Source organism: Heterocephalus glaber, unplaced genomic scaffold (assembly GCF_053883595.1).
Source record: "Heterocephalus glaber isolate CG9 unplaced genomic scaffold, H.glaber_assembly_v1.0 deba00001572, whole genome shotgun sequence".
NCBI lineage: Eukaryota > Metazoa > Chordata > Mammalia > Rodentia > Bathyergidae > Heterocephalus > Heterocephalus glaber.
This window is the reverse complement of record NW_028258357.1, coordinates 18,888,948-18,916,209: the sequence shown is the minus strand read 5'-3', so window position 1 is coordinate 18,916,209 and position 27,262 is coordinate 18,888,948. Positions and strand designations below refer to the sequence as shown.

Genomic DNA, 27,262 nt, shown 5'->3' with positions numbered 1-27,262 from the left:
TTCATTTTAATGATGTCATTTAAAGTTCTAAAGTTTGATGGAATCTCATTTATCAATTTTTTTCTTTTATACATCATGTTTTTTGTATCCTAGGTAGTTCTTGCCTACCCTGAATTCATAAATATTTTCCCTTATAATTTCTTCTTAAAGTTTTATACTTTTAGGCTTTCATATTTAGGTTCATAAATCCCTTCAAGTTATTTTCATGTATGGAAAAAAAGGGTTGAGGTTAATTTTTTTATATATGGATACCAGGTGTTCTAGTGCCATTTGCTGAAAACACTATCTCTTCCTCAGCTCTTGAATTGAATTTTATATTCTATAAAATGCTAATATTAAATAATCTTTCAAAACTCAGTGGACCATATATGTGTGGTTCTATTTCTAGATTCTGTTTTAGTCAAACGATCTATATGTCTTTCCTCACACCAGCACTGCCTTGATTACTGTAGCTTTAGAAGAAGTCTTAAAATTAGGTACTAAACGTCTTCCAGCACTGTTTTTTTTTTTTAAACTTTTCTAGGTCCTTTGTACTCCTACATAACTTTTAAATTTCAATATCCAATTCTTCATTTATAGCAAGTATACACAGACCTGAATTTTTATATATAGCTTGTGTTTTCTAATCCTGCTAAATTCAAGTACAAGTTCTAGGGGCTCCTAGAGATTTCTTAGTATTTTCTCTGTAGATGATCATTTCATCTACATATAAAGATTTTGCTTCTGTCATGCCAATCCTATCCTAGTTGTATCATTTTATTGCCAGACTATTTTGGTGGGGGCTAGGTTTCAAAGTTTAATGCACAGATAAAGAGTAAGCATATCTGCCCTTGTTCCCCTCCTTACGGAGAAAGCATTGTATCTTCTCCATTCATATAAGGTGTACTCGCTGGAAGTATGGAGTACATGTCTTTAATCTCTTGAGAAGTTTCAGTTCTACTTCTAGGTTCCTGATAGCTTTTACCATGAACAGTTGTAGAACTTAGTCCGATACTCTTTCTCCAACCAGTGACAGGATCATATGGCTTTTTCCTTTCCTCTGTTAAAATGATGACTTTTGGGGGTGGATCTTCCAATGCTGAACCAACACTGCCATCCCTATAACAAAACCACTTTCTATATACTGCCAGATCTGACTTCCAATAGTTTGTTAATGTTAAACAAATTTTTATCTATGTTCATACATTTTTCTTCTATTATCTTTATCCAGTTTTAGGATTAGCACAATGTTGAGCTCCTAAAATGAGGGGAGAAGTGTTCCTTCTTTTTGCTGCTTTGTTTGATGTAATTTATCAGTTAAAATGTTTATGAGCCTGCTGTTATCATATAGGTAAGTTTTCAAGCTAGGAATATACTTTCTTTAATAGGTACTATTCAAATTTTATATTTCCTCCAGAGTTAGTTTCATTAATTTGTCTTCCAAGGTACTTCTTAGAAGTTGTCAAATTTGTTTCAAAAAAGATTTTTGTAATATGCTTTCTATATCCTTTCAAATTCTGTAAAATCTGTGGTAATGTCTCCTGGATCTTGATATTGTAATTTTAAAAGTGTATAAGTGATATTGTGTAACAGGAAGAAAAGGTCTAAAAGAGCAGGGGAATTGGGAGGGGTAGGGGAAGCGAAAAAAGAGAAAGGAAAAAATATGAGAAGAGAAGAAAAATGGAAACAAGGTCTTTGCAAATAGGGAAGGGTGGAGGGGGTAAAGGGAGGGCAAGGGAAGGGGGAAAAAAAATAAGAACCAAGAGACTCATGTAATGGTACAAGATCCCAATGATGAATGTAACTGTACTGTATACCGAAAATGTACCAATCAACTTAATGGGGGAAAAAAAATACATAAATGAAATAAAAACATTGAACCACACACACACACACACACACACACAAAATCAATGCCGGGGTCTTCATTAACAGTGTTGAACCACTATCAAAACTGTTTCTGACCATAAAATATAAATACATCTAAGACATAGTAGAATGCCAATTATAAATCAGCTTCTATTTTTAAGCATGCTGAAAGCAGTAATATTTATGTGATGCTGTAACTATCTGGTGCTTCACATTCCATTTCTCCTTCCAAGAGGCCTACATCATTCCTACAGCTGAGAAGGGTATCCCTATTGATTCCAATACTCCCAGTTCCCAAATTCTAATTAGTCTGCAAAAACCGCAAAAATGCACCCAGTGATTTCATACTGTCTACAAGTTTAATCAACGTTAAGCTGCAACTGTCCTGTTACCATTTCCCCTCATCATAAGTGATGTGGACCCTTCCAGGGCTGCCTGCAGTCTCCTCCCCTGCTCTGTGACACCCAAGCCCCACACCCTGGGCTGCCACATTCGCTTCCCGGTTGCTCTCTGGGGCAGCAGGGCGGAGGGCAGGAAGAGGCTGTGTGGGGCACCAAGGTGGGCAGTGAGGAGATGCAACGCTTTCACACAGAGAGCCGATCGGCAGGTGAGCAGAGGACGCAAGCATCACATGACGTGTGCATGTACTGACATCCCAGAGGACCCCAGAGGGCAAGTTAGGTGTCCCGTTGTTTTTCTGTTTGTTTTCTGTTTTGAGACAGGGTCTCGCTGTGTACTCCAGGCTGGCCCCAAAGTAACTATGCAGCCCAAGGTGGCCTTGAAGTCAGGGTGATCCTCCTGCCTCAGCCTCCCAAGTGCTGAGATTACAGGCATGCACCATAATGGCCGGCTAGGGGTCATTTTTTTTTTGTATAGGGGATGGAACTCGGTGCCTTGCGGTTTCGAGCTAAATCCCCAGAACCACTGAGCTAAATCCCCAGCCCTAAGTGTCATTAAAAAAAAAAAAGTTTCTCATGTACCTCTCTATTTCCATTCTTATTTCCTATTTATACACAAACGTGCACACATCTGACCACATTATACATGTTATTTACCAACTTATATAGTCTAAGATCTTTCCATGCTTTTACTCAGCTGCCTTCCCTTCTACAACTGCAAGTTACTCACTACACGGAAAGACCGCACATCACATTATCAGTCCCCCAGCCTTGTTCTGACTACACTCGCTTGAAATACTGTTCCACTTTAGAGTCGGGGCTGGGCAATACCTTGCATTTCTGCTCCAGACACTAATGAGCTTCAGCAGAGGAGTGGGCGAGTACTGACTCTCACATCCAAGTCGGCAGATCTAGGAGGCAAAACAAAAACGTATGTCACAGGAAAACAACAAGCAAAAAATTCAGTGTGGTGGCGCACACTTGCAAACCCAATACTCCAGATGCTGAGGCAGGAGGATCACTGTGAGTTGGAGGCCAGCCTGGGCTCCACAGTGAGACCCTGCCTCAAAAAGCAAAACAAAACAAAACAAACAACAACCAATAAAAAGAACATGTACAGAAGCCATGCCGGAGGATGAAACAGTCGAGGGACAGAAGTTAACAGGTAAAGGTCAGAGGACGGAAGAGGGAAAGGTACAGAAGAAAGGGAAATGGCAGAGAGGCGCCGGGAAGGTCTGGACAGCTGGCTGTGCCGTCATCGAGTGGTGACCACCAGAGAAATCAAACGAGTGAGGGAGGGAGGCACCTGTGTGTCTCCTCTTGGGCCTGTTATGCGGGATGCCACACTGGTCTCAGAGACATGAACGGATTCACATTAGCCTCTAGTATGAATGATATGGTAGTTCAGAAAGCAACTCAGGGTCTTTAGTTTGATGGTAGAGGAAAAGAAAAGTGTTCATAGAACTTCCAGAAATAAGCTAAGTGTGATGGCACGTGCCTGCGATCCCAACACCCTGGGAGGCTGAGGCAGGAGGGTCACAAGTTCGAGCACAGCTTGGACAACTCAGTGAGACCCTGTCTCAATAAATAAACAAAGGGCTGGGGATGTAGCTCAGTGCTAATGCCCTGGGTTCAAACCCCAGTGCCACATACACAAACATAAAAACAAGACTAAATGCCCCAGGAATAAAGAAGGCTTGATGTAACAGAAAATGTCAGGACAAGCGTTCAAGCTGGGTTGTAGACTATGTCAGTGAATTAGTATCCAAGGAAGAAGCAGAAGTGTGCAGGCAGAACCAAGGTTTACCTGGGGCCACACTGCACCATGGAACACAGCATCGAGTTCTTGTGTGCTGAATGGGTAGGATTCCCAGTCCAGGAAGATATCGGTGACCATTTTGATTCCAAGACGCCGTAAATTTTTCAGGGGGTTAATAAACCGCAGCTGTATCTGCAAAACAAAGACCTTATTAAAAAGAAAACACAGAGAGAGAGAGCGTGCTCAACCAAACTGTGAAACTAGACCCCGGTTCCCCCGGGGAGACAAAATGAGTGCACCGTGCCGACTGCTTTTCTCACGGCACAGGAAAAGTGGAGAAAAGACCCCAATGGTGGGGCCTGCTCTGCATCACCCAGCCCAGGAGGCCACACCTGCTGTCCTCAGGGAAAACACTCACACCTGAGTGCCTTCAAATGACAGCACATTCTAAACAACACCACCTTTCTGCCATGACAGTGCCTTAGATTAGGGAAAAAAAAAACCCTCTCTTCAAGTCAAAGTGATTTTTCTTATGTTTTCATACTTGTATTATTATTTTACCTTTCTTAAAGCTAGCATTTAAAAATAATTGTTAAAACTATTTTAGGCTGCTGGGTATGGCAGTACACACCTACAATCTCAGCTACTAAGGAGGCTGAGGCAGGGGGATCCCGAGTTTGAGGCCAACACGAACACCTTAATAAGACCTTGCCTCAAAATAAAATTTAAAAAAGGCCTGGGGACGTAGCTCAGCACTAGAGAGCTTGCCTAGCATAGGTGAGGCCCTGGGTTCAATTCTGTGTCCCTAGCACCACAAAAACAAAAACAAAAAAATTTAGGGAGAGGCTACTCTGACCGAAAGAGAATGAGAAAAATGAAGCTAGGCATGAGAAGATCTCCACACAGTTTACATAAAAATGCAATTTAGTTTTTTTAAAAAAATCACTTGTTTAGAGGCCCAGAGCTGGAATGGGTGTGAGTCAATGGCAGAGATTTCTCTTAGCACACGTCGCTTGTCCTGCAGGCGCCTGCTCTCCTCTGTAAGACAGGAAACCACAGACGCCCAACAGAGGTGCAGGCTGAGGGGAGCAGTAGCTGCGCCTCCACCCAGTGTCACAGCACCAGTCCTGACCCCCACTTAAACCCTCACCGCGTGCAAACTCACAAACTTACATGAGAATGAAAGGTCCAAGATTTTCAACAGGCAAGAAATTTTAAAACTCTGGGAAGGGTAAACTTTACGGAAAGGAGAACTTCCACTGGATATTAGAGAATGAAAAGGTTTAGGCCACGAGGGGGAGAGACAAAGGCCTCAGAGATTCCTACCAACACAAAACCTAAAAACGCAACACACTGGGGGAGGCGCAACGGCTGCTCTCCCACCTGACTGCTATTGTGGGCACAGACAGGTAAGAGGCATCCACCCACCCTCCCATGCCCAGTAGTGCTCTACCACTGAGCTGCCGCCGCTCGGCCTCTCTCATGGCCTTTTACTCCCGAGGCCGGGTCCACTAAGCTGCTGAGCTGCCCAGGCTGGCACTACCACGCCCAGCTCTGGAACTTATTTTTATGTGTAACCTTATTTATAAAGAATCTAAAACCACCTGAAATGTACGAAGACAACAGAAATGCTCTCCCACAGTGACTCTCTAGTCTGCAGAGTTATTTGTGAAACTGAGTCTCATCTGTGGAGGCGTGTGACTCACACGGCACACTTGAAATCCAGTGAGTCGGCACCTCGGCCTTAATTAATCTGCCATGCGAGCCGAGAATCGCCTCTCACACCATCACCACTTGGCTAATTAGCCCAGTACATGTGTAGCAGTGGAAATAACGACGAACACAAGGAAGTGGCACCGCTACTGGTCACTGCTCTGCTTCAGTTCCCAGGGCTGTACTTTCATCAGCAGCTGAGTTGTGTTCAAGGAAGATAAAAACTACTGGTGGTATCTGAAGAACAAGCACAGTACTGTGCTCATTTGGGGCAAGTAACAGACCCACAATGGCAATGGGGGTCTCGAATACACTGCCCACCCTTCTTGGCCCCCAGCCCAGCGCGGGTTGGGGCTGTGACTCCAGGGCCACTGAGCACACTGCAGGAAACCCTGACACCCAGCAGCTGCAGACCTCGGAGGTCGGGATGGCTGGCACCCCTGAGTTTACGTGCAGCTACAGGTTACTCTGCTGCCTCACTGCAGTGCAGACTTCACTGTCAGTCAGGGCCCAGGGACACAGATGACGGGAAAAAGCGAATGTGTAACTTGGCTCATACACAAACACGGAGCACTTCAACTCACTCGGCAAAATGACCACCGATACGTCATTACGCCACTTTGCAGAATTCCCTGGAAAGCGGCAGTGGGCTTCTGAGGGGTGTGCAAAACTCATCTACTGTCCACAGTCCCACCTCCTTTTATTTACTTTTTTGTTTTTGGTACCGGGGATCGAACTTGCGACCTTGCACTTGTGAAGCAGGTGGCAGAACCGCTGAGCTAAATTCCTGGCCCTCTTTTATTTACTTTTTAAAGTTTTATTGGTACATGTTTGCAGTACACAATGATTTCATTTATTGCATTCATTTCCTTTTAAAATGTATAATATAGCCTGCATCTTCTAGTTATACCTAAGTATAAGAATGAAGATTCTCATCACACAAAGACTGTTGCAGACACCTCTGCAGGGTTCACCAGACCTGACCCAGGAGTTGGAGCTCAGGCCCCGCCCCAGTTCCTGAGGAAAGGCCACTCCGCAGGACCCCTACCTTCTCTCGTTGCTCGAGGACGTGTGAGGCGGTGGCAGTCATGCACAGCAGAATCTGCAAGATCTTGGGTAAGTAGGCACGGAGGAGATGGCTGATGTTCTTTAGCACGATCTCCAGGCTGTTCAGGACGCCATGCTGCCGCCCCAGGGGGAGGACTCTGGCCAGATCCAGGGCTTCCACCGCTCGCAGGACTGCATCGTGGCACTCTCCTGCGGGGCAGAGGACGGGATGGGTGGAGTGAGGCATGGGTCCGGTAGTCTGCCAACGCCCTGTGGGCAGGTCCTTGGCCCTGATGCTGGCTGGGGCGGGGAGGAGAGGGCAGATCTCAGACCGCACTCCCAGCAGACAGGGGCTGGAGGGACGGAGGCTGGGGAGCTCGCCACAGACCCGGGTCTCTAAGTCCCCCTCAGTTTTATTCCAGCAGTCAAAAGCCAGAGCTCCTAGCAGTCTTGTTCCACCGGGCAGCTTCCTGAACAGTTTTCAGGACTCAGCGTTCACTGGGCCATGCTAAGCACAGAAACTGCCTTGCTGTATGATAAATCCCTGGATGGGTGAGAACTGGATGTTACATCTCTCTGGTGTTGCCTGGTTAGTGAATAAAACAAGTCCCTTACGGAAAAACAGAAATAAAAACTCCCACAACAGTGCTTTCAGGATTGATTGGACTCCATAATTCTTTGTTTTGTTCTGTTTTGTTTTCTGCAGGACTGGGGATTGAACCTAGGGCTTCTCCTCTGAGCTACAGCCCCAGCCCTTTTTCTATTACTACTTTGAGACAGATAATACCCAGGCTGGGCTCAAACTTCTGATCCTCCTGCCTCATCCTCTTAGAGTGCAAGGATTACAGCCATGCACCACCACACCTGGTTTTAAATTTTTTTCTTTTTAATTCTGTGAGACAGGGTCTTGCTGTGTAGTTTAGCCTGGCCTTGAACTCACTATGCAGCCCAGGCTGGCTTCGAACTCACAGTGATCCTCCTGCCTCAGCCTTCAATGTGCTGGGCTTATAGGCATGTGGCACTACGCCCAGCTATTTTTACTTTTGGTACCGAACTCGGGTCCTTCTGGTCCTTCCGCTTGCCAGCAGAATCCCACTGAGCTAAATCGCTGGCCCTGCCTAGCTAATTTTAAAAAAAATTGTTCTCTCTTTTTAAAGAGAGGGTCTCGTGTTGTTCAGGCTGGTCTCAAACTTGTGCACTCAAGTGATCCTTCTGCCTCAGCCTGCCTGGTAGCTGGGATCACAGACATGTACCACTGTCCCTGGCTTTAAGTTTTACATAAACCATCTGTGACCACACCATGAGCTTCCTGATCCATATAACTAAATGATCCATCTGTTGTCTTATCTCTTATATCCATCCTCCTAGGATGGGGTTACACACTGAACCAAAACTTCCTAACTCAGTAGAGCCAACCTCCTTCACTGGCCAGTGTTACACCACAGAGAACCTGTGTGTCTCGTGGGCCTGTCACCATAGAGAGCAATATGGAACCAATTGCACCCGAGCCACATCGCAGCCCACGCTTAGTTTTTATTTTTAGACAGGGTCTAAGCCACTAGGCTGTTCAGGCTGGGCTTGCATTTGTGATCCTCTTGCCCCAGCCTCCCAGAGAGCTACGATTACAGGCGTGCACCTACCACACTTGGCTCGGAGCAAAGGTTTTCAGTCAGAAAGGACTAGGTTTGAACCCCAACCACACCAACTCCCAGCACCTTTCTAAGCCTCAGTTTCCTCATTTATAAGATAGGGGCAGTCAGGTAGCGTCGGCCTATGGCTGTCAGATCAGCTGAGCTGCCGCATGAGGCTGTCACAAGGCCGGCGGAGAGGGCTCAGCAAGTGTCACCGCGTCACTCACTCTCACTGACCCACAGGGCAGAGCTGCCCAGGAAGTGGGAGGACGCTAACCAGGGAAAAGGGATCACAGCGCGCAGTGCCTACCGCTCCCGAAGTGCTTCACTGGCTCGGCCAGCAAGTCCAGGAAGACCCCGACCTCCTCCGGCTCGGTCCCTGCCAGGAAGCGCAGGACGATGGCCGCGCGCATTCCCGAGGCGGACTTGCCCTGGGTTTTGCTCCCAGTTTTGTTCTTCATTCGCCCATACAGAATCCTGCAAAGTCAGGAGGACATCATTGTCTGTCTGCGCCCAATTCTCAAGCAATACTAGCTGTTCTGTCTCCCCAAAGGCTGTTGGGGCAACTTGACAGGTTTAAACGGGTATATTCTAAACCAAGGAAAACAAAGACAGATATCAGATACTTAATACAGATATTTACAAAAGCAGTAAATCATGGCTAAAAGGAAACAGGAAGAAAACAGACGAAGGCCAGAAAAGCTTTTCTTTGTGTGAGAAAAAAGCAATAAAATAGGCAAGTCAGAGGTCAATCTAACCCAGGAAAAATGAGGAGAATACAGAGACTAAAAGGAAGTGAAGCGCTGCAACCATGAGCAAATAAGGAAACTACCACAAAGTCAAGAGCAGAAAACACAGAAATACATAAGCAGAAGGAACTTAGAAGAAGAAAACCTCAACAGACAATGACCCATTACAGCACAGAGAGCTTTACAGGTGAATTTTTAAACTTTCAAGCAAAAAACCAAAACCATGTTGCAATTTCACAGCAGAGAAATCTTTGTGTTAATGAAGATGGAACACTTAATACTGAGATGAGTTAATGAATAAAATACATAAAACGATGTACTAATTTTGCTTATACAAATTAAAACGGTGCTGCACTAAAACCAAAAAAAGATTACCCAGGAAATACAACCATTAGTGAAGTCTGTTAGATTAATACAGATCACGGGCTCACAGGGGAAGTTAATATGACCACTTAATACACCTCAGTAACCTTCACTCTGATTACCCTGCATCCCAGGCCTAATTCAACATCTGTTCCTGGTAAAATCTGAAATAACCTGATGACAGAAAGCTACTTCCTTAACATCACACAATTCAAAATCTAAAGACAGTGGTTTTCAAACTTTTTGATAGTGGGACCCTTTTACATTATTACTGAGATCCTCAAAGAGCTTTTATATATGCAAGTTCCACCTACTGAGAGTGTAGTAGAAATTAACACTGAGAGCAGGGTGTAGGGGTGCACACCTGTAATCCCGGCATTCTGGAAGGCTGAGGCAGGACCATTACAAGTTCCAGCCCAGCCGGGGCAATTCAGTAAAACAAACCACAGAAGGGCCTGAACGTGGCTCAGTGTGAAGACCCCAGGCAGTGATCACCTCTGTCCTGTCCACCTCAGCAGCCGCGCTGTGAGGCGCAGCTCAGACAGTGGGGTTGGGGCTAGGGTTACTGTAACTCCAGACATGCGGCAACGAAGGCAGGCCAGTGCGGGCTGGTGCCACCATGATAAGCACCAAAGTCGCCAGCAGTTTACCCACCCCTGCCACAGCGCGGAGATGTCCCAGGAGAGACAGGAAGAAGCCTGGCCCTGGGCGGCGCCCGAAGTGGCCTCAGAGACCTATCCCCAGGAGCACAGTCAGCCTGCGCCTCGCCCAGCCCAGGATGGAGGGGTCCCCACCACCACCACAGCCACCCTCGGGCCACACGAGAGGCGGGCGGCCACGAAGCAGAACACCGGAAAGGTCTAGCAAGTGAATAGGGTAAGGTAATTTTTATACGAAGAGGTCAGGAAGACAGGAAGACACCGATGGTGCAGTCGCCTAAAATATGTAAAGCTCTGCAACACGAGCCACAGTTCAGGCTGGCTTTGAACTCACAGTGATCCTCCTACTTCAGCCTCCAGAGTGCTGGGATTACAGGTGTGCACCACTATGGCCACCTAAATTTACCTTTTTAACAATAAAGGTATATTTAGTAAGAATAAGTCATGAAGGAAAATGAAGAACTAATGATAATAATAAACACATCTACAAAATTAAAAAACTATTCAAATTAATTACTCAAAGATTCATAGATAATCAACATAACATTATTTTGCAAACAACATAATTAGCAAAAACTAGAGTCAAGCAAAATGCTCAACAGAGAGGACTTGGGTAAGTAAATTATGTGTTCCTGTATAATGAATGCTCATATTTTGAAACATTTCATGATCTAAAAATTCTTACAATATATAAGGTATGATCAAAAAATACAGGGCCAGGAATGTAGCTTAGCGGTGCAGTGCCTGCCTGGCAAGCCCAAGGCCCTGAGTTCGATCCCTGGTGCCTCCCACCAAAATACAAAGACCATTTAAAAGACACTTTGCCATTGATTCCCCTCAAAATACTTCCCCTCAGTTTGAACACACTTATCCCATTGTTCTTGCCACTTTTTTAATCTTCTCTGGAAGTCCTTCTTTCTGAGCATATCTCGAGTTGTGCTGCCATGGCCTCCCTGACGTCCTGACTCAATTCAAAGTGTTTCCCTAGCATGGTCATTTTGACTTTGAGGAAGAGCCACAGTCCCATGGTGCCAGACCCGGTGAAGAAGTGAATGAGGACACAGCATGCTTTCTCAAGGGCCCCTTTTTGTTTGATGGCACATGGCAGTAGCATTCACCATATTTTTGGTCACACCTTGTAAACACCCTCATGACAGAGGACTCCAGAGCTGCTTCAGAAAGTGGCAAGAACAATGAGATAAGTCTGCTCAAAGAAAGGGGGATTCTTTTGAGGGGGATTAGTGGCAATGTGGCTTTTACTGTAATATCTTTTTAGTTAAATATACACTGCATTGTATTTTTTGTATATTTGTGTATTTGTATATTCACCTTATATTTTGGTGAAAAAATTATAAAATATTTTAGGCAATATGATTGCAAATATCTTTTAGAATGTGTATGTATATTCAAGTGGTTTTTGGTAGCTGGTATTTACTCTGGGCTTCATGCAACCATTTGAGATCTACTTTTAGAGAGTTAATATATTATTAGTATCGCTGAGATTTCCATTTTACAACTGTCTGACAGATCATAAAGTCAACAGTGCTTACTTCTGAGTTTGGATAAAGCAATTTCTGTTTTCCATCTTTACTATTTCATATCCACCAATAATTTTGACTTTATAGAGTCATTCATTCACTCACTAAGTATTTTGATGTGGATTATAGCAAACATCTTCATGGGATAAAAGAGCCATGGATGAGAGCCATGCAGACTCCCGTTAACGGGAAACACAGCCCAATGACCCTACAAGACTTGTGCCCCAAAATAGAACAATGCATCCCTAGGCTGGCTGACAAGCAAAGGGCTCTTTAATCCCATCCCACCATCCTTCCAGTACCCATCATTCCAGAGCTAGTGAGCACAAAGATTCACGATTCGTTTTTCGACTCAGCACATCATCTCTGTTCCACTCTTTGTAATTTATAAAGTACTACCTCTGCTAAATATCATGATACCTAGACATTGGAATGAGTTATTTCCTCTACAGTTAAACTGAGAAAAATTATTATACTTTCATCTAACTGTGTAACTTTCTTAAAAAGCTATTTATCAGTAAAAAATACCTCATCAGAATTGGAAACAATTCTGCTCGGTGGGCCGTTCCCACGACAGCACTTTCTTCTGAAATGCTGAAATGCACTATTTCTTCCTTAAAGGTTTTGTCATCAAGCAACCTTTGTAGGTTTTCCCTTTAAAAACAAAATATAGCACAAATCGTCATCCAAGTCAACGTACTTTGTGAACGTGTAAGAGCAGTGTGTATACACAGTCCTTACTGTGGCTGACATTCATAAAGGCAAATTCTCACAAAACACCTTCAAATTTCAAAAGGTAAAATGGATCAGAAGGGGTCAGATTTAGTCTGTACTTCAGCCGTTTAAAAGCATGATACAAAAGCTTTCTTTAGTTCATGGAGAAATTATAATTCCCTAAGTAAGTACCAAGATTTTATAGCATTATGTTAATGAAAGAAATTATATTAACTTTCACAACATATTTTTAAGTTAATGTTCCCTTTTCTACTTTATGATTGATAGAGAACAACCCTTAACAAATAATTTCCAGTTTTCACATACTGCCTTCAAACAGCATTATGACTAATTATCTTACAACACAGGGCAATTTCTCAGTTCTTTAAGAAATTAGTTTAAAAGGGGCTACTATGTAAAAAGATAAAAATCACCCAAAGAAGTAACACTTCTTTAGCTTTGTGTAACACACCTGTAAGGAAGGATATGAGGGTGTTTGTATGTCATGATGCAATCCAAGGTTACTTTCTGCACTGCTTGATCCTGGTGTAGCAATAGCTAGGAATAATGTTTGACAGAATAAATTAATGAAGTAATACATACAACAGTGTAGAAATTTACATGTGTTAATTTCCTGAATTAGATTTCCTAAAATCTAAATTTTTAGACAAGTCAGAGCTGAATCATGACAATAGCCTTACATTTTCCTAGAGTCAAAGGAGGATGCACAAGATATGTGCACAGAAAACTGGAAGTGAAATTCTGACCCAGTTCTCTGTGACTTTGGCCAGCCCTGGGCTGAGGAGAACCTGCATACTGTGAAGGTAACAGCAGAAAGGAGGGTGCTAGTATAGGAGGTCAGGCTCTGTGGCCTCTGACGGGTAAGCTCAGGGCACTGCTCCAGGGGCACAGGAGTTAAACTCAGGCCTCACACACAAAGTCTGTCTGAATTACGGGCAGGGTGGAGGGAATTCTGCCCAAGGGTCATTCATTCTAAAAACACTTAAATGAAAACAGAAAACTTCTCTCTCCAGGTGATTTAGAATGCTATCCAATACTATTATGCTTTTGATACTGATTTTTTTCTTGCAGCCATCTCTGGATTTAGGGACACATGCTGTCGCCGTGACAGACAACGGTTCCAACCACTGTAACTGCTGTCCTGCGTCAAGCAGACCTCAAACCCAGGTCCTCCACAGAGGCTGGACTGACCAGAGGGAGAAGCTGCCAATTTCTGTATAATCTGCCTTCTCCTCTAAAAGCTAACTCCTACAGCGTAATTCATCTTTACCTTTTTCACTTTAAGTACAATGTTGGTCAATGTTAGTGACCTGATATGCCTTTAAAGTCAAGCAAACTAATGCCACCCAAATTATTTCCCAAAGTAACAGAAAATATGTCTACTGATTTAAATACTAACTTAAAATCTAGACATGGACTTATTCAACAAACAGCGAAAACCTAAAAGTTACTTTGGCAAAGAAAATGATAGAGAAAATTTCATGAGAATTGGAGTGCCAAGAATTTCTTTTACATACCTGAAGATATAACTCATATAATTTGGATTCCAGGTATAAGGCCCGTGGATTTGAAAATTTAGAGAAAACTTGCAAATGAACAATTAACTGCCTAAACAAAAACAAAATAGAGAATATCATGGAATTAAAGAATATCACCATTTTATTCCTCTGATGAGTATTCTAAACACCCACCCAAGTTTTACTGTTAATTACACAAACCAATTTTAATTATGTACATTTAGGAAATTACTCTCCAGAAATTCTCAATCTTAGGCCGGCCTCTCCCTCAGTCTGGGCTCCCCACCCCAGAAAACCCTTCAGGATGAGCTTAGAATGGTTCAAACCAAAATTAGAAAGAAAGCAATCAAAACTATGTCCCAAAGGTGAGCACAGGTGACCCTGGGAATTATTTCTTGTCCAATGATTTCCTGTCCAGCGGACAGCAAAGTGGCAGAATAGATCCTGCCTCACTTGCAAGCAATACGAACACCAATGCTGGGCAACCTTGGTCCAACATCTGAGCACAGTGGCTCCTTCACTGTGAAGGAGGAAGAGAGCAGTAATCTGGTTCAAAGTTAATCAGGGAGACAGGAACGCGGCCACACAAAGGACACCCGCTGCTGAAACAGACGGGAGGGCGCCACATGCGTTCACTTGCACAACTTCCTCATCCACAGACTCGTGTAGGGGCCTGGAGAAACACTTCGCAAAAGCCCTTTCTCTCTGCATACAGTGTGAGGTACACATGCTAGAACCCCAAGGGGCCTCTGAATGAATACATCTAAGATCCAAGAGATTTTACTGCCCGTTTCAGGGAAGGAAGGAGAAGCAGAGTGGCGAAGATAAGCTGCATGTGGCCTTTGGGTTTCCCCGCCTAATTCACGTTTAGAGCCCGGTCCTGCATTTTGAGGCCCAGGGAATCAGAGAAAGTGAGATGCATCCTGTGCCCAGGGATCGTGAGCAGGGCGTCCTGCAGACATGGACAGCTGGGCAGAAAAGGCGGCACACACGGTGCCTCTGCCCCCAGGGCGAGTTAAACTGTGCATCTGCGCTTCTGCGGGAAAGAGGGCAAAGCAACGACCGCCCTGCGGTTACCACAGAGCAGAGGAGCTGGCAGGCTCGGCCTTCCTCAGATACCAGGCAGAGAAGCAGCCCTCGGCTTCATGGATAAACCTTCACATTTTCCCGCTGAAGCATCCACCCCTGTTCTAATGTTTATTAATACTTTCACATGCACCTCGCAGCCTCAAAGAGGCGAAGACCAGGAGCTGATTCACCCGTCCTCAGAGAAAACTTGCCCAGAGGGCCGTCCCACGAGATGCCCAGCCTGGCCGTGCGCAGTGCCGAGACGGCACCAAGAATGCGATGCCAGCTTACCGGGTGCAGGGACAGCATCTGGCTGGATCCTCCAGGTGTGGGGATGGGGCGGCGGACAAGTAACACACGGACCCAATTCTTTTTCTTTCTTTTCAGTGCTAGGGACCAAACCCAGGGCCTCACACATGATAGCAGTGCTGAACCACTGAGGTACAGCCCAGCCCCACCAGAAGGAATCTGGAAAGGGTTTGATTTTCGCGGAGCGCTGTGAAGAGTTACAGCGGAGGCAGGGGTGGGGCAGGCGGGGAGCTGGGGAGCGGCAGCCCGGCCATGCCCCTTCCTGGCCGGTGCTTTCATGCCATCTCCACAGTGGGGAAATCCTTCCCTGTCAGGCAAACCCTCGGCTTGCAGCCTCGAAGCTGTCCTCTCCATGTACCAAGGCTTCCCCGGGTCTATGCGGCAGAAGCATGTCATTCTTCACTCTGCTCCTTAACTCCTCCAATACTTTAAACGCCTTTTAATACTTTAAAAAAATCTTTCTTCTATAAAATCACCTCCGCAGGCCTTTGCTGGACTGTGACCGTGACCTTCCAGGGGTTATGTACACTCCATGCTGGAAGCTTGGCATTTAGCAAAAGACACTGGAGACACTGCTACTGGGATGAATTAGTAAGTGGTTCATGTTGAATTACTCAACAAATGAGATCCAGTTTTAAAATAACAGAGTAGCACTAATCCAGTGGATTTGAGGCACCTCAGTTCAGACAACCTTCAGAGAACCTGAAATGACTTCTGAAGGCACTTCTTTTTTTAACTATGTAGGTAAATTAATAGCCAAGAGAGTAAGAGCGTGTAACAGCGTAAGAAAAAAGTAACCAGCAGGAAATCAATGTAGAAGGCAGAGTAACAGTGCTGACACCCTCATTTCCAAGGAAAGGGTGTTCCGTTATGTGCTCTCCTCACAGCCATACGGTGCCTGTGGCTGCAACACAGAGCGAGTGTCCGAGAGGATTTAAGCAGGTGAGGCCCAAAGTGCTCACTTCTCAAAGACAGTGCAATTAAAAGGAGCTACCTCAAAAGTGCCTTCAATTCTGACCTTCAGTGTCCAAACAGCAGAGACTAATGGTAAGAAGCAGACATGAAGCCGGCACCGAGGAGAGGCGGGACCGAAGGCGAGGCAGACAGGCGCGGGCCTCACAGCCTTCGGGCCTGGGCCGAAGCAGGACTGCGTCCCCAGGAAACTGCACAAGCGCAGCCCAGCACTGTCTGCCTCCTTCTCTGTTCTCACACCCCCCCCCACTGTTTCTCACACCAAGGCTGTTCAAGAAGAGCAAACTCAGAAGACTGACAGCTCTGCCCAGGCTGTAAAAGAAAACCCCAGGAAGTGCGGCACTTCTAAGTAACCATCAGGGTAGTTCACCTTGCCCTAGCCAGAAAAGACCACAGTCTGCCCTCCTACAACTGAGGATCTATGATCATCTGGTCGCAATGAACTCACTTTGCTGCCGCTCTGCGTGTCTTTTTCTTCTGGGGGGGTTCATCTGGGGGAGCTGCCTCTTCCTCCAAATCCTCTTCATCTCTGGCAGCAGGCTCCTCTTCCACTTCCTCTGCGGCCATCCCTCTGGCCCTTTTCCGCAGATCCTGGGTTGGAGCCACCTGCAGATCTGCTGGGTAGTACTCGTTGCTGGGGAGAGAGGGACAACACAGATGAGAATGCACACTCAGCTCTAAGGTCCTCCCTGAGTCTCAAGACGGAGGTCGGTGACACGAGAGACCCACATCAAGCTTCTCCTACAGCATCCTTCTTCTTTTATCGGATCCCTCACTGAAAGTCAATCACTAGCTGTGGAAGACGGCCCATTCCACTGGTACAGTACTGAAAAGATTTAAGAGGTTGATTTTAGACTAAAGTGAAATCTGCCTGTTCCTGGAACCTAACTGGTTAGGATGGATTATAGTAGAAGATTATAGTATTAGGGCCATGATATCATTTACCCCAGATGTGTTTTACTTTGTAATCTCCTTTGAAAAATACAGCATCACAGGGCTGGGGATTTAGCTCAGTGGTTCCAGCACCTGCCTTGAAAGCGCAAGGTCCCGAGTTTGATCCCTGGTACCAGAAAAACCAGCATCACAGCCCCCAAATACCCAAAGTGACCTTGAGCAAAAGAGCAAAGCCAGAGGCATTACACTGTAGGTCCTCAACACACTGTGAAGTGCTGGTGCTGGCATCAAAGCAGACTCACAGATGGACGGAGCAGCACGGAGGCCCTGGAGGAAACCCATGCATCTAAGACTAACAGATTTCCAGCAAAGGTGCTAAGAGCATGCAGTGCAGGAAGGAAAACATTACCAATAAACAGTGCTGAGAAATCGGATTTCCACATGCAGAAGAATGAAAATAGACACCTATCTCTCTTAACAGATACAAAGATCAACTCAAAATGGATTGATGAATACATTCATTATGTACTGCAAACTGAGTTAGTATTGGAAACTATAAAACCAGAGAAAGGGAAATGCTTGAGGACACTGGAACAGGCAAGAATTTTTTTTTTTACGAGACCCCAAAGGCATAGCAAGGAAAAGCAAAAGCAAACAGGAGATTGTATCAAACTAAAAAGCTTCTAAACAGAAAAATAATCAACTGAGTAAGACATCGTACAGAATAGGAGAAAATGTTCTGAAGCCATGGGCCTGACAAGGAGTTAATATTCAAATATATGAGGAACTCATATTAAATTGATCATTTGGGAGTTCTTTTGCTATTGAGAACTCCCAAGTAATCAATTTATTTGGTTTTTTTTGGTACCGGTGATCGAACTCGGGACCTTGCGCTTGCAAGGCAGGCGCCGGAACCACTGAGCTAAATCCCCAGCCCCCAAATAATTAATTTAAAAACAGGCGTCAGACATTTTTTAAAAGAAGAGATACAGATGGTCAATAAGTCCATGAAAAAATGCTCCGAGAAATGTGTATCAAAACCACATGGAAAAAAACCCCCAAAAACAAAAAACCACATGGGATCGCCCAGGGTTTTAGCTCAGTGGTTCAGGCGCCTGCCTTGCAAGCGAAAGGTCCCAAATTTGATCCCTGGTACAAAAAAAAAAAAAACAAACCCCACATGGGATCGCTTCAGTCCAGCAGGCGTGACCATTACCAGAAAGGCAGAAGACAAGTGGCGCTGGCAAGGATGTGGAGAAGAGAGCCTCACACCCTGCTGAGTGGGAATGAGAATCAGTACAGCCATTTGCACATTCCTCAAAAAATGAAGGGCGGGGCTGGTACTGCACGGTCCGGCAATCTCACTACTGGGTACACATCCCAAGGAGGGGAGCCAGCACACTGAAAGGACTTCTGCAGGGCAACGTCACCCTCAGCGGTGGTCACAACAGCCAGGCGTGAAGGGGCAGGAAAAAGGATCAAGATGTGATATGTATGTGTGGCGATTCCTGACACTGAATACATTCATTCTATGCTGCAAAATGAATTAGATACTAGAAACAAAAGAAATGTCAAGAAATGGAAGCAACCTAATTGCTCATCAACCGACAAGTGGCTTAAGAACATGTGGTACATACACATAAGGGAAAGCCACTTAGCCATTAAGAGACCCTGCGGTTTGTTAACAACACAGAAGGAGCTGGAGGTCACGTGTTACGCGCAATTACACCAGACACAGGGAGGCCTGGAGCACACGAGCTCCTGCATGTCGGACCCAAGACGGCTGATCGCACAGGAGGTGAGGGCAGGACAGTGACGAGAAGTTAGGCAGGAGGCTGGGAAGGGCTTCGGGACACCGGTGTGCCCTGCACAGCAGCACCGTGACGGGCAGCAGCAGGGCACTGTGTCCTCTGCAGAACTGAGAGAGAGGGCTGAATGTTTCACCATAAAGAAACGTTCAGTGCTCGGAGAGATAGACGCTTAGCTGAGTTGAGCACTACACAATACACACAAGTACTGACACACCACCTGATACCCCCGTTACCGTGTTCAACTGTGTTCCTTTAATGTGTCAGTTAAAATATAAGTTTAATTTGAATTTTAAAATATATGTAACCCTAAATTTAGTTCCTTAGGGTATGGACTAATAAGACAGATGGACTATACGACACTCTATAGAGCTGTAACTCTTGGAAGCAGCCACCACGTGGGAGACAGAAACTGCATACCCAGGCAGCAAGAGTCAGGGAGCTCCTGCACTCCTCTCCTCTAAACTACACCTCTACACCAGGTATTTACTCCTGTGCTTATGAAATCCCACCCTCTTAGCTTTCACCTACTGCCATAGTTAGCAAATGTTACCTGGAAGTCCGTTATTCAATGCATTAATTTGTGGCACTTTATTTATTTATTTATATGACTAATGTTTTGTTGTCTACTGTGTGCAGTGCACCAGGCTAGAGAAGTAGGAAACACATTAGAGACTTACACGTTCTCATTCAAAAATACACTGATTAGGGCCGGGGATTTAGCTCAGTGGTTTCGCCACCTGCTGTGCAAGCGCAAAGACCGGAGTTCGATCCCTGGTACCCTCACCAAAAAAAAAAAAAAATACACTGATTAAAAAATAGACAGATAGGGCTGGGGATTTAGCTGTGGTTTCACTGCTTGCTGCGCAAGCATAAGGACCCGAGTTTGATCCCCGGTACCAAAAAAAGAAAGAAAAAATAGACAGATAAAATAACATGTTTGAGGATAGTACCTTACTAAACCTCCCAACAGAAACTCTAATTGCACAAGAAATAACAGCAAGGATCAACAAACGAGATCATATCAAATGTAAAAAGCTTCTGCACAGCAAAGGAAACAACCGAAAGTGAAGAGACAACCACCAGAATGGGAAAAAATTTTGCCAGCTATTCCTCTGGCACAGCACTAATATTAGAATATATAAAGAACTCAAAAAAATTAGACACCCCCCCCAATAAAAGACAATCAAAAAATGGGGGAGGCCCAGGGATTTAGCTCAGTGGTTTCGCTGCCTGCTGTGCAAGTGCAAGGACCCGAGTTCGATTCCCGGTGCCCCCCCCCCCCCCCCAAAAAGGGCAGGTAGGGCCCAGGGATTTAGCTCAGTGGTTTTGCCAAGGACCCGAGTTCCATCCCTGGTACCAAAAAAAGAAAGGGCAGGTGACGTGAATAGGCACGTCTTAGAAGAAGCACAAATGGCCAATAAACAGATGAAAAAACGTTCACCATCTCTGGCCACTACAGAAATGTGAATTACAACACTAAGATTTCATCTTGCACTGTTCTCCGTCTATAAGTAAATTTCTGGCCAAAGAATGACACGAAAAGGAGAAAACCTCGTTCACCGCCACACCCTCTGACCTGCTGCACCCTTGCCTGTGCCTCGGCCACAGTGAATCACTCACACAGACCTTCTCAGGTGTGCCCCGCCCTCTCCACTCAGCTACTCAGGCACGGCTGTGGCCCTCCGCCCTCTCCCGTCACCAATGCCCTCCTTCCTGGATCACTGGCAGCAACATCGCGTCTCAACAGCTGCATCTGCCCCCAGGTCCCCCTGTCACTGCACTACACTCTGTCCTTTCACTACAAGAACGCACCGGTTCCTGTCCCTTCTCCACTCTGCCGACAGCGTATTTCATTGGCCTCCCTCTGCATCAGATTAACCAGAACACTCTCTTAAGGTCGCCTCCAACTTCTCAGACAACTAGATTCCACTGAACACTCCCCGCTTCAAATATTCTCTTTCTGTGACACCTGGGACAACAGGTGGTCCTGCTGCTCCTTCTGTGGCCTCCTCCCCTGGTTTCTCATCTCTTCATTCTAAATGCTCGTGTCGATCCTTAGTAGTTTTCTCACTCTGTGTTCATATAGAAGGTGACTTCCTTCTGATGCCTTTATTTTTTTACTTTTTTGGTAATGGGGATCGAACTCTGGACCTTGCGCTTTCGAGGCAGGCGGTGGAACCACTGAGCTAAATCCCCGGCCTCTGATGCCTTTAAACACCACCATAAACTGATGATTCCAAATGTACCATCTCCAGATTAAGCCTTTCCCTTGAACTTCACACTTTTAAACTCTAGGCCTAAGTGACAGCTCCACTTGGGTATCTAGTATCCCAAACTGAACACGTCTTTAAAGGTACTCCTGATTCCCAACAAGCTGGCAAGCCCTGCATGCTGTCTAATCTCATGAATGCTAACACTTCTTTGAGTTGCTCAGGCAAAAACCTTAGGAGACATATTCAATTCCCACCCCTTTTCCAAGTGTTTTGCAGACACTGCACAACACCCATAACGTATACAACCTGCTGGCAGATCCTACGGCTGGTCTACTGCAAGCCTTCAAAATGTCAGGCTGAGGCAGGAAGATGGTGAGTTCGAGCCCGGCCCGGGAGTGAGACCCTGACTCAAAATCAAAAAGTACTGGAGGACCAGGCCAGGGCGGCAGCTCAGTGCGAAGCTCTGGGTTCAGTCCCCAGTATCTCACATACACACACAACAGTGTCTTATAGAATCGGAAACCTTCAAAAGTACTCATCTCGACTGCTACAGCTGTTGGCGAGTCCCCAGCCTGGCTTGCAATCCCTCCTGCCTGGTCCCGATGCTGCCACGCCGTGGTGCACTCTCAACACAGCAGCCAGGAAACCTACAGCTCAGGTAACACTGCCTGCCTCTGCTTCCCGCCGGCCCGGCCCCACTTTACTGATGATGAGGCCAGCGTCCTCACCATCACTCAGAAGCCACAGCTCGGGCTGCTGTTTATGTTCTGCTCGTTTCCAACCCCTCTCCCCACCTTATCTCCAACCTGTCTGCACCGAGACGCCCTTGCTGTTCTCTGAACAAGCCAGGGAGCTGCGGCTCACACTAACCCTGCGGTGTTTTCCCACGTAAGGAAACATTCTCAGAAAATATACTTCTTACAGACTGGGTGGTTGTTTACACACCAGGGGCCCATCTGTAGAGTTTAAAGCTCTGGACTCTCACCGACACAGCACAGCTATCAGAACAGGGCTCCAGGGAGCTCTTGTTCTTCGAGTTCACACATTGCTCAGCACTGTGAGAAACAGCGAGAGGCTCAAAAGAATAGTAGGGGTTGGGCCACTGGGAAAGATCTTCCAGTCCCAGGCAGGTAATGAGACAATGCACAGGAGAGAAGAAACACCAAGGCCTCTCTCGGCACAGTGATCAGGCTCAATACGGTCCTGCTTATTTAGCAACCTGGAACATTTTTATTAGTCATATAAAATCAAGTGGTGAGCAAAACTAATTTACTTATTATCTGATAGTGTTAGAGCTTTACAGAAACCATGACAGACGCACAAAGAACTCAGCCAAACTAAGGAAGTGAATACTTCTCACCCTCTCTTCTGCAGACCCGACCCGGAACATATTCCCGGAAGAGGATACTCACTTGATAAATCTCAGGAAAAGTGGGGACAGCTCCCTGGACCGGGGCTCCACTCTCTCTGGGAATTTTGCCAGAGCCCGCCATAGCAAAAACCGGAAGTTGGTATGGTCGAGTCTTTCCTGACAGTTGGTCTGCAGCACTAACTGCTCCTGATACAGAGCCCCGGCGCCTCCTTCCTGGGTCTGCTCCCAGCTTCTGTCTCCAGCGGGCTTCTCCTCTTCTATGTCCCTCTGCAGTTCTTTCTCTGCAGAGAAAAAGTCATCATAGCATTGAGAATGTGAGTATTGCGCTATCTGTTTCAGAGAGAGAGAGAGAGAGAGAGAGAGGGAGAGGGGGAGGGGGAGGGGGAGGGAGAGAGAGAGAGAGAGGACATTTTCTCTATCAATATAAGGAAAACAGTTGACCACATCCAAAGGTTATCACAGATGATGTATTTCCCATTCTGCTTCCCATTTCATGCGTAATTACAGTCACAAGTAAAGAGTTAATAAACAGCCACCTATCTTCCCAGCCCCCTTACCTACCAGCATGTGTAGCTGCTTTCTCCAGATGTTCATAGTATACTTTCCAAAACTGCTTATTTTCCATTCCATGAGCATGAGAACTAAAAGGAAAGATCACAGAGAACGGGGCATGGTACAGACTTTGTATGATACCTCATAGGAAAAGGAAAAGGGTAAAAGGGCATGATTAAAATGTCAGATGACCCTTCAGTGTGGGCTGTAAACAACTTTTGCTCTTTCCTGTATTTTTCAAAATATCCGCAATGTACTAATTATTCTTATAGTCATAAAAGACTGAACAGTATTTTAAACAATAGAAGTAGATTCCTATAAGACTACTTTTTGTTTTTTTGGTTCCGGGGATTGAACTCAGGATCTTGTGCTTGCAAGACAGGCATGGCGCCACTGAGCTAAATCCCTGGCCCCCAAGAAGACTACTTAAAAGTACGACAACAGGGCTGGGATATAGCACACAAAGCATGGCCCATTAAGGGAAGACCTCTTTTGGAGAGAAATGTCAATGTGCTCAAAGGTAACTTAAAAAGACAAAGCAGACCTTCACTGAGTACTTGAAAAATATATTCAGATCTTAATTAGAGACATGAGATGAATCACATGAAGTGTTCACACAGTTTGGATCTCAGCAACAATATTCTATTTTTTATAGTCTTTGTCATTAATTTTCTAAGAATCTGTATAAACTTTACACAAGCGAGGAACTAAGTATGAGCAATTTCCACTGAAAGATGCCCAGCAGGAGCCAGCTCAGGTCAGTGGAGCACTGAGGGCCCCCAGTGCGGGAGAAGCAACATTCCTGCCCGGGGCTGCTGGTAACACACGTCGGTCTCCTGACAAAAAAGTGACAAAACTGAGGTCAGAAGGCCCTTGTTTTCAGCACAGTTTCAAAGGGCAGTAAAAGGCAGACAAACTGGTTCAAATTTGGAAAGGGATTTATTTACTCTTCTGTCAAGAACTAAGAGCTGGGACTTTGAAAGGCCACAGGGACCTATTTCTAACCTAATGAAGAGCCAGATAGGCCATCTGCAGACAAATTCTGTGAGAGAATAGAGTCCTCCCTTGGCGCCAGGCCCCATAATGTTCTCTGTGACGACTACGTCCTGTCAGAGGGACCCTGACAAATATGAAGGGGCTTTTGTACAGTAGACAGCAAAGGTTTCAAAAAGTCCTTTATCTTTAAAATATGGCTTAATAACTCATTATATGTAAATGAAAGTGTGAAATTATTACAGTATGCATTTTTGCTATAAATAACTTCAATCATGTAGAAACACCATGTATAGGCAGAGTCCTCCAAAGCCATTTCAGTGCACACACAAGCATACACACAATGCTGAACTGCTGGGAAGTGGGCTTCAGAGTCACTGTTTATTCTTCCTTGCCTGAGTCCTGAAAAGGCGCTCAGTCATCAGAACCAGAGCAGGTGCAGCCCTGCCTGCCACTGTGCAGCAAATGTGTGAGGGCTCCCAGCCGCAGCCTACCTTATGAGCTCGATCACCGGGTCCCAGAGCGCGCTGAAGTTGACGTACAGCATGCCCAGCAGGTAACGGAGGGGTACCTGCAAGCATAGGGGACCCCTTTAACAAGTGGGGAACAGCCATGAAGACTGCAGAACGGAAGTGCTGAGATTCAGACACCCTGGCTGGACAGCCCAGGGCTGGGAAAGAAGCCGCACTTTAAGAAAAAAGGCTGCGGAGACCAATCCAAAATTCGGTGTGTAATAATTTTCTTCCTTTTTCGAAAACAGCACCCAAAATTAAACAGAAGAATCACCGTAACAAACAGCACCTGAAGTCATTCCAGATGTTCATTTGACTAAAAATTAAATTCCACTCTAAGAAACACCTGCTCAAACATGCTAGGCAAGTGCCTCACCTGGGAAAAGTCTTCAAAACTATACTTTAAAAAAGGTCAGTTCAGAGGGTCTAAAGTTTTCTTTTTTAATTTCTTATAGTACTAGGGTTCAGACTTCGTGCATGCTAGGCAAGTGCTTTACCTTTGAGCTACATTCTCTGCCCTTTTCATTTTTCTTTGAGACAAAGTCTTGCTAAGTCACCCAGGCTGGCTTTGAACTTGTGATCCTCCTGTCCCCACCTAGGATTTTCATGTTTTAAGTTTGACATACCCATGCCCCCCACCCCCTACTGAGGATCACACTCAGGACCTTGCACTTGCCAGGCAGGTGCGGTGCCACTAAGCTACACCCCCAGGCCCACATACAGTTATACGGAGCAAAACTGAGAGGCACTCATAAAAGTCTGTGTTGCTTTGGAAGAGAAAAAAAAAAATCAGTAACTCCGTAACCAACAGTCATCTTTTCAGTTTGTTCAGGATTGGGATTCCTACTTGTTTCACATAATGGAAACCTGACATACGCAAACCAAGAAAATAATGAGGAAGAAGGCTAAGACTCAACTTTCAAAGTGGTTTTGTTAGGAAACATAGTGCTTTACTCTTGGCTTATTATAGATAGATGAGCTAGGCAGAAATATTATAGGCAGTCAGATAGGGCTGAGTCCTCGGGAGGGCCAGGACAAGGTGAAACACAGCACAGCTGCACATCGGCTGAAAACCAGGCCTCAAGATGGAGACAAGACGACCAGACCCACATACTTCTTCAAAGAACTGGGCTCAGCAAAGTACAGATAGGCATCGACCACCCTGGGGGTGGCCAGAGACCTCTGGACCCGCTGGCCCCTAGGAGAATCCTTGTTCTTTCATCCTTGCTGGCTGTGTGACTCGCTTCCCAACTGGACCACTATTCCCTAAGTGACTGTACTTGTAACCTTATTGGATGTTCATGGCTGTGGCCCACGTTGTACCCTTGTGGGCTTTACCCTATAAAACTTCTCTGTGAAGTAGGGTCCTTGGGCTACCCACTTGGGACCCCTCCTGCCCCTAGGAGCTTTCCTGTCAATAAATATCTTCCTACTTTTAACCTCCATCATTCCTAGGACTCATTCTTCAATTTCTAGAGAACAAGAACTCGGCATATCATAACAGGTTGGGAGATAGAACATTTCACATTTCTCCTGACAGGTTCTTTTTTTTTTTTTTTTTTGTGGAACTGGGGATCGAACTTAGGACCTTGCACTTGGCAAGGCAGGCAGTGGCACCACTGAGCTAAATCCCCAGCCCCACAGGCTCATTTTTAAAAATCAAATTTCTTAATGTGGCCACCAAAACCATCATAATACAAAATGGACCTTGCTAAAGGACCATGGTTTCGTAATCTGCCCACTTTCAGAGACATTTCTCCTCTTGGGAGGCTGCTGAGGATCAAAAATTCCTTGTGTTTTTCAGTTATTTTGTTATAAAAATACATATTTAATTTGTAATTTAAAAAAAAATCCATAAAGAAAATTACCAAGAATTTCCTTAGGTGAGAAGGGATTAAACAGAGTAATTTCTTCACCATTCACTTGTTCTGTGAACAACTTTCATCACAGTCTGTGGGGCGAGGGACTACGCTCAGATGATCCCAAGACCCAAATCCCTAAGAAACACAGAAAGTAGCGAACTCACTAAGGGAAAAAGAGCAGCAGCAGTCAGTGTGCCTTCTAAACCAGGCACACACGTCCAACAACCACGAGACACACAGCCCAGGCCTCGGTACCAGGAGACGGCCTGAAGCACTGCTCACCCAGGACCCGGGACCTCACAGGCACTGAGGAAGCAAATCCCAGGGACTCCGGAGTCTCAGATGAGCGAAACGGGAGCGGACATCAGGAGCCAAAGACTCGGCTAAGTCATGGACCCCAACCCACGGGGCAGAACCTCTCAACCACATCAGTCTGAGTCAGTCTGTGGTTCCCCCAGATAAACCGCTCCCTGGTCCCGACCCTGCACCCATGCTTCCCCTCTCGGCTGCAACGTCATTCCCGCTCAGTCCGCCCACAAACGCTCACCCAGGCGGCACAACACGCCCACCGCGGAGCAGGGTGTTTTCTGGTCTTTCCATCCTTGACGCTGTGAGTCCATTTTTTTTCTTTAAAATTTCTTTTTAAATTTTGAGACAGGGTCTTGCAAAGTTACCCAGGTGGGACTCAAACTTGTAAACCTCCTGCCTCAGCCTCCCAATATGCTGGGATTACAGGTGCGCAGCCAC

At 45.7% G+C, this 27,262-nt stretch overlaps 1 protein-coding gene across 2 annotated transcripts in view; it reads right to left on the bottom strand.

The window, feature by feature from the left end:
• Utp20 (UTP20 small subunit processome component) overlaps positions 1-27,262 on the bottom strand; it is a 77,091-nt gene that overhangs the window by 28,076 nt on the left and 21,753 nt on the right. For both annotated transcript variants that reach the window (XM_013072264.3, XM_087192697.1), the window contains 11 exons: positions 24,636-24,712; positions 23,158-23,237; positions 22,637-22,877; positions 16,755-16,940; positions 13,958-14,048; positions 12,892-12,977; positions 12,234-12,359; positions 8,707-8,873; positions 6,767-6,975; positions 4,054-4,197; positions 3,078-3,157 (listed from right to left, as the gene is read on the bottom strand). In XM_013072264.3, the coding sequence (XP_012927718.2) occupies positions 3,078-3,157; positions 4,054-4,197; positions 6,767-6,975; positions 8,707-8,873; positions 12,234-12,359; positions 12,892-12,977; positions 13,958-14,048; positions 16,755-16,940; positions 22,637-22,877; positions 23,158-23,237; positions 24,636-24,712 (1,487 nt within the window). The remainder of the gene's footprint in view (positions 1-3,077; positions 3,158-4,053; positions 4,198-6,766; positions 6,976-8,706; positions 8,874-12,233; positions 12,360-12,891; positions 12,978-13,957; positions 14,049-16,754; positions 16,941-22,636; positions 22,878-23,157; positions 23,238-24,635; positions 24,713-27,262) is intronic.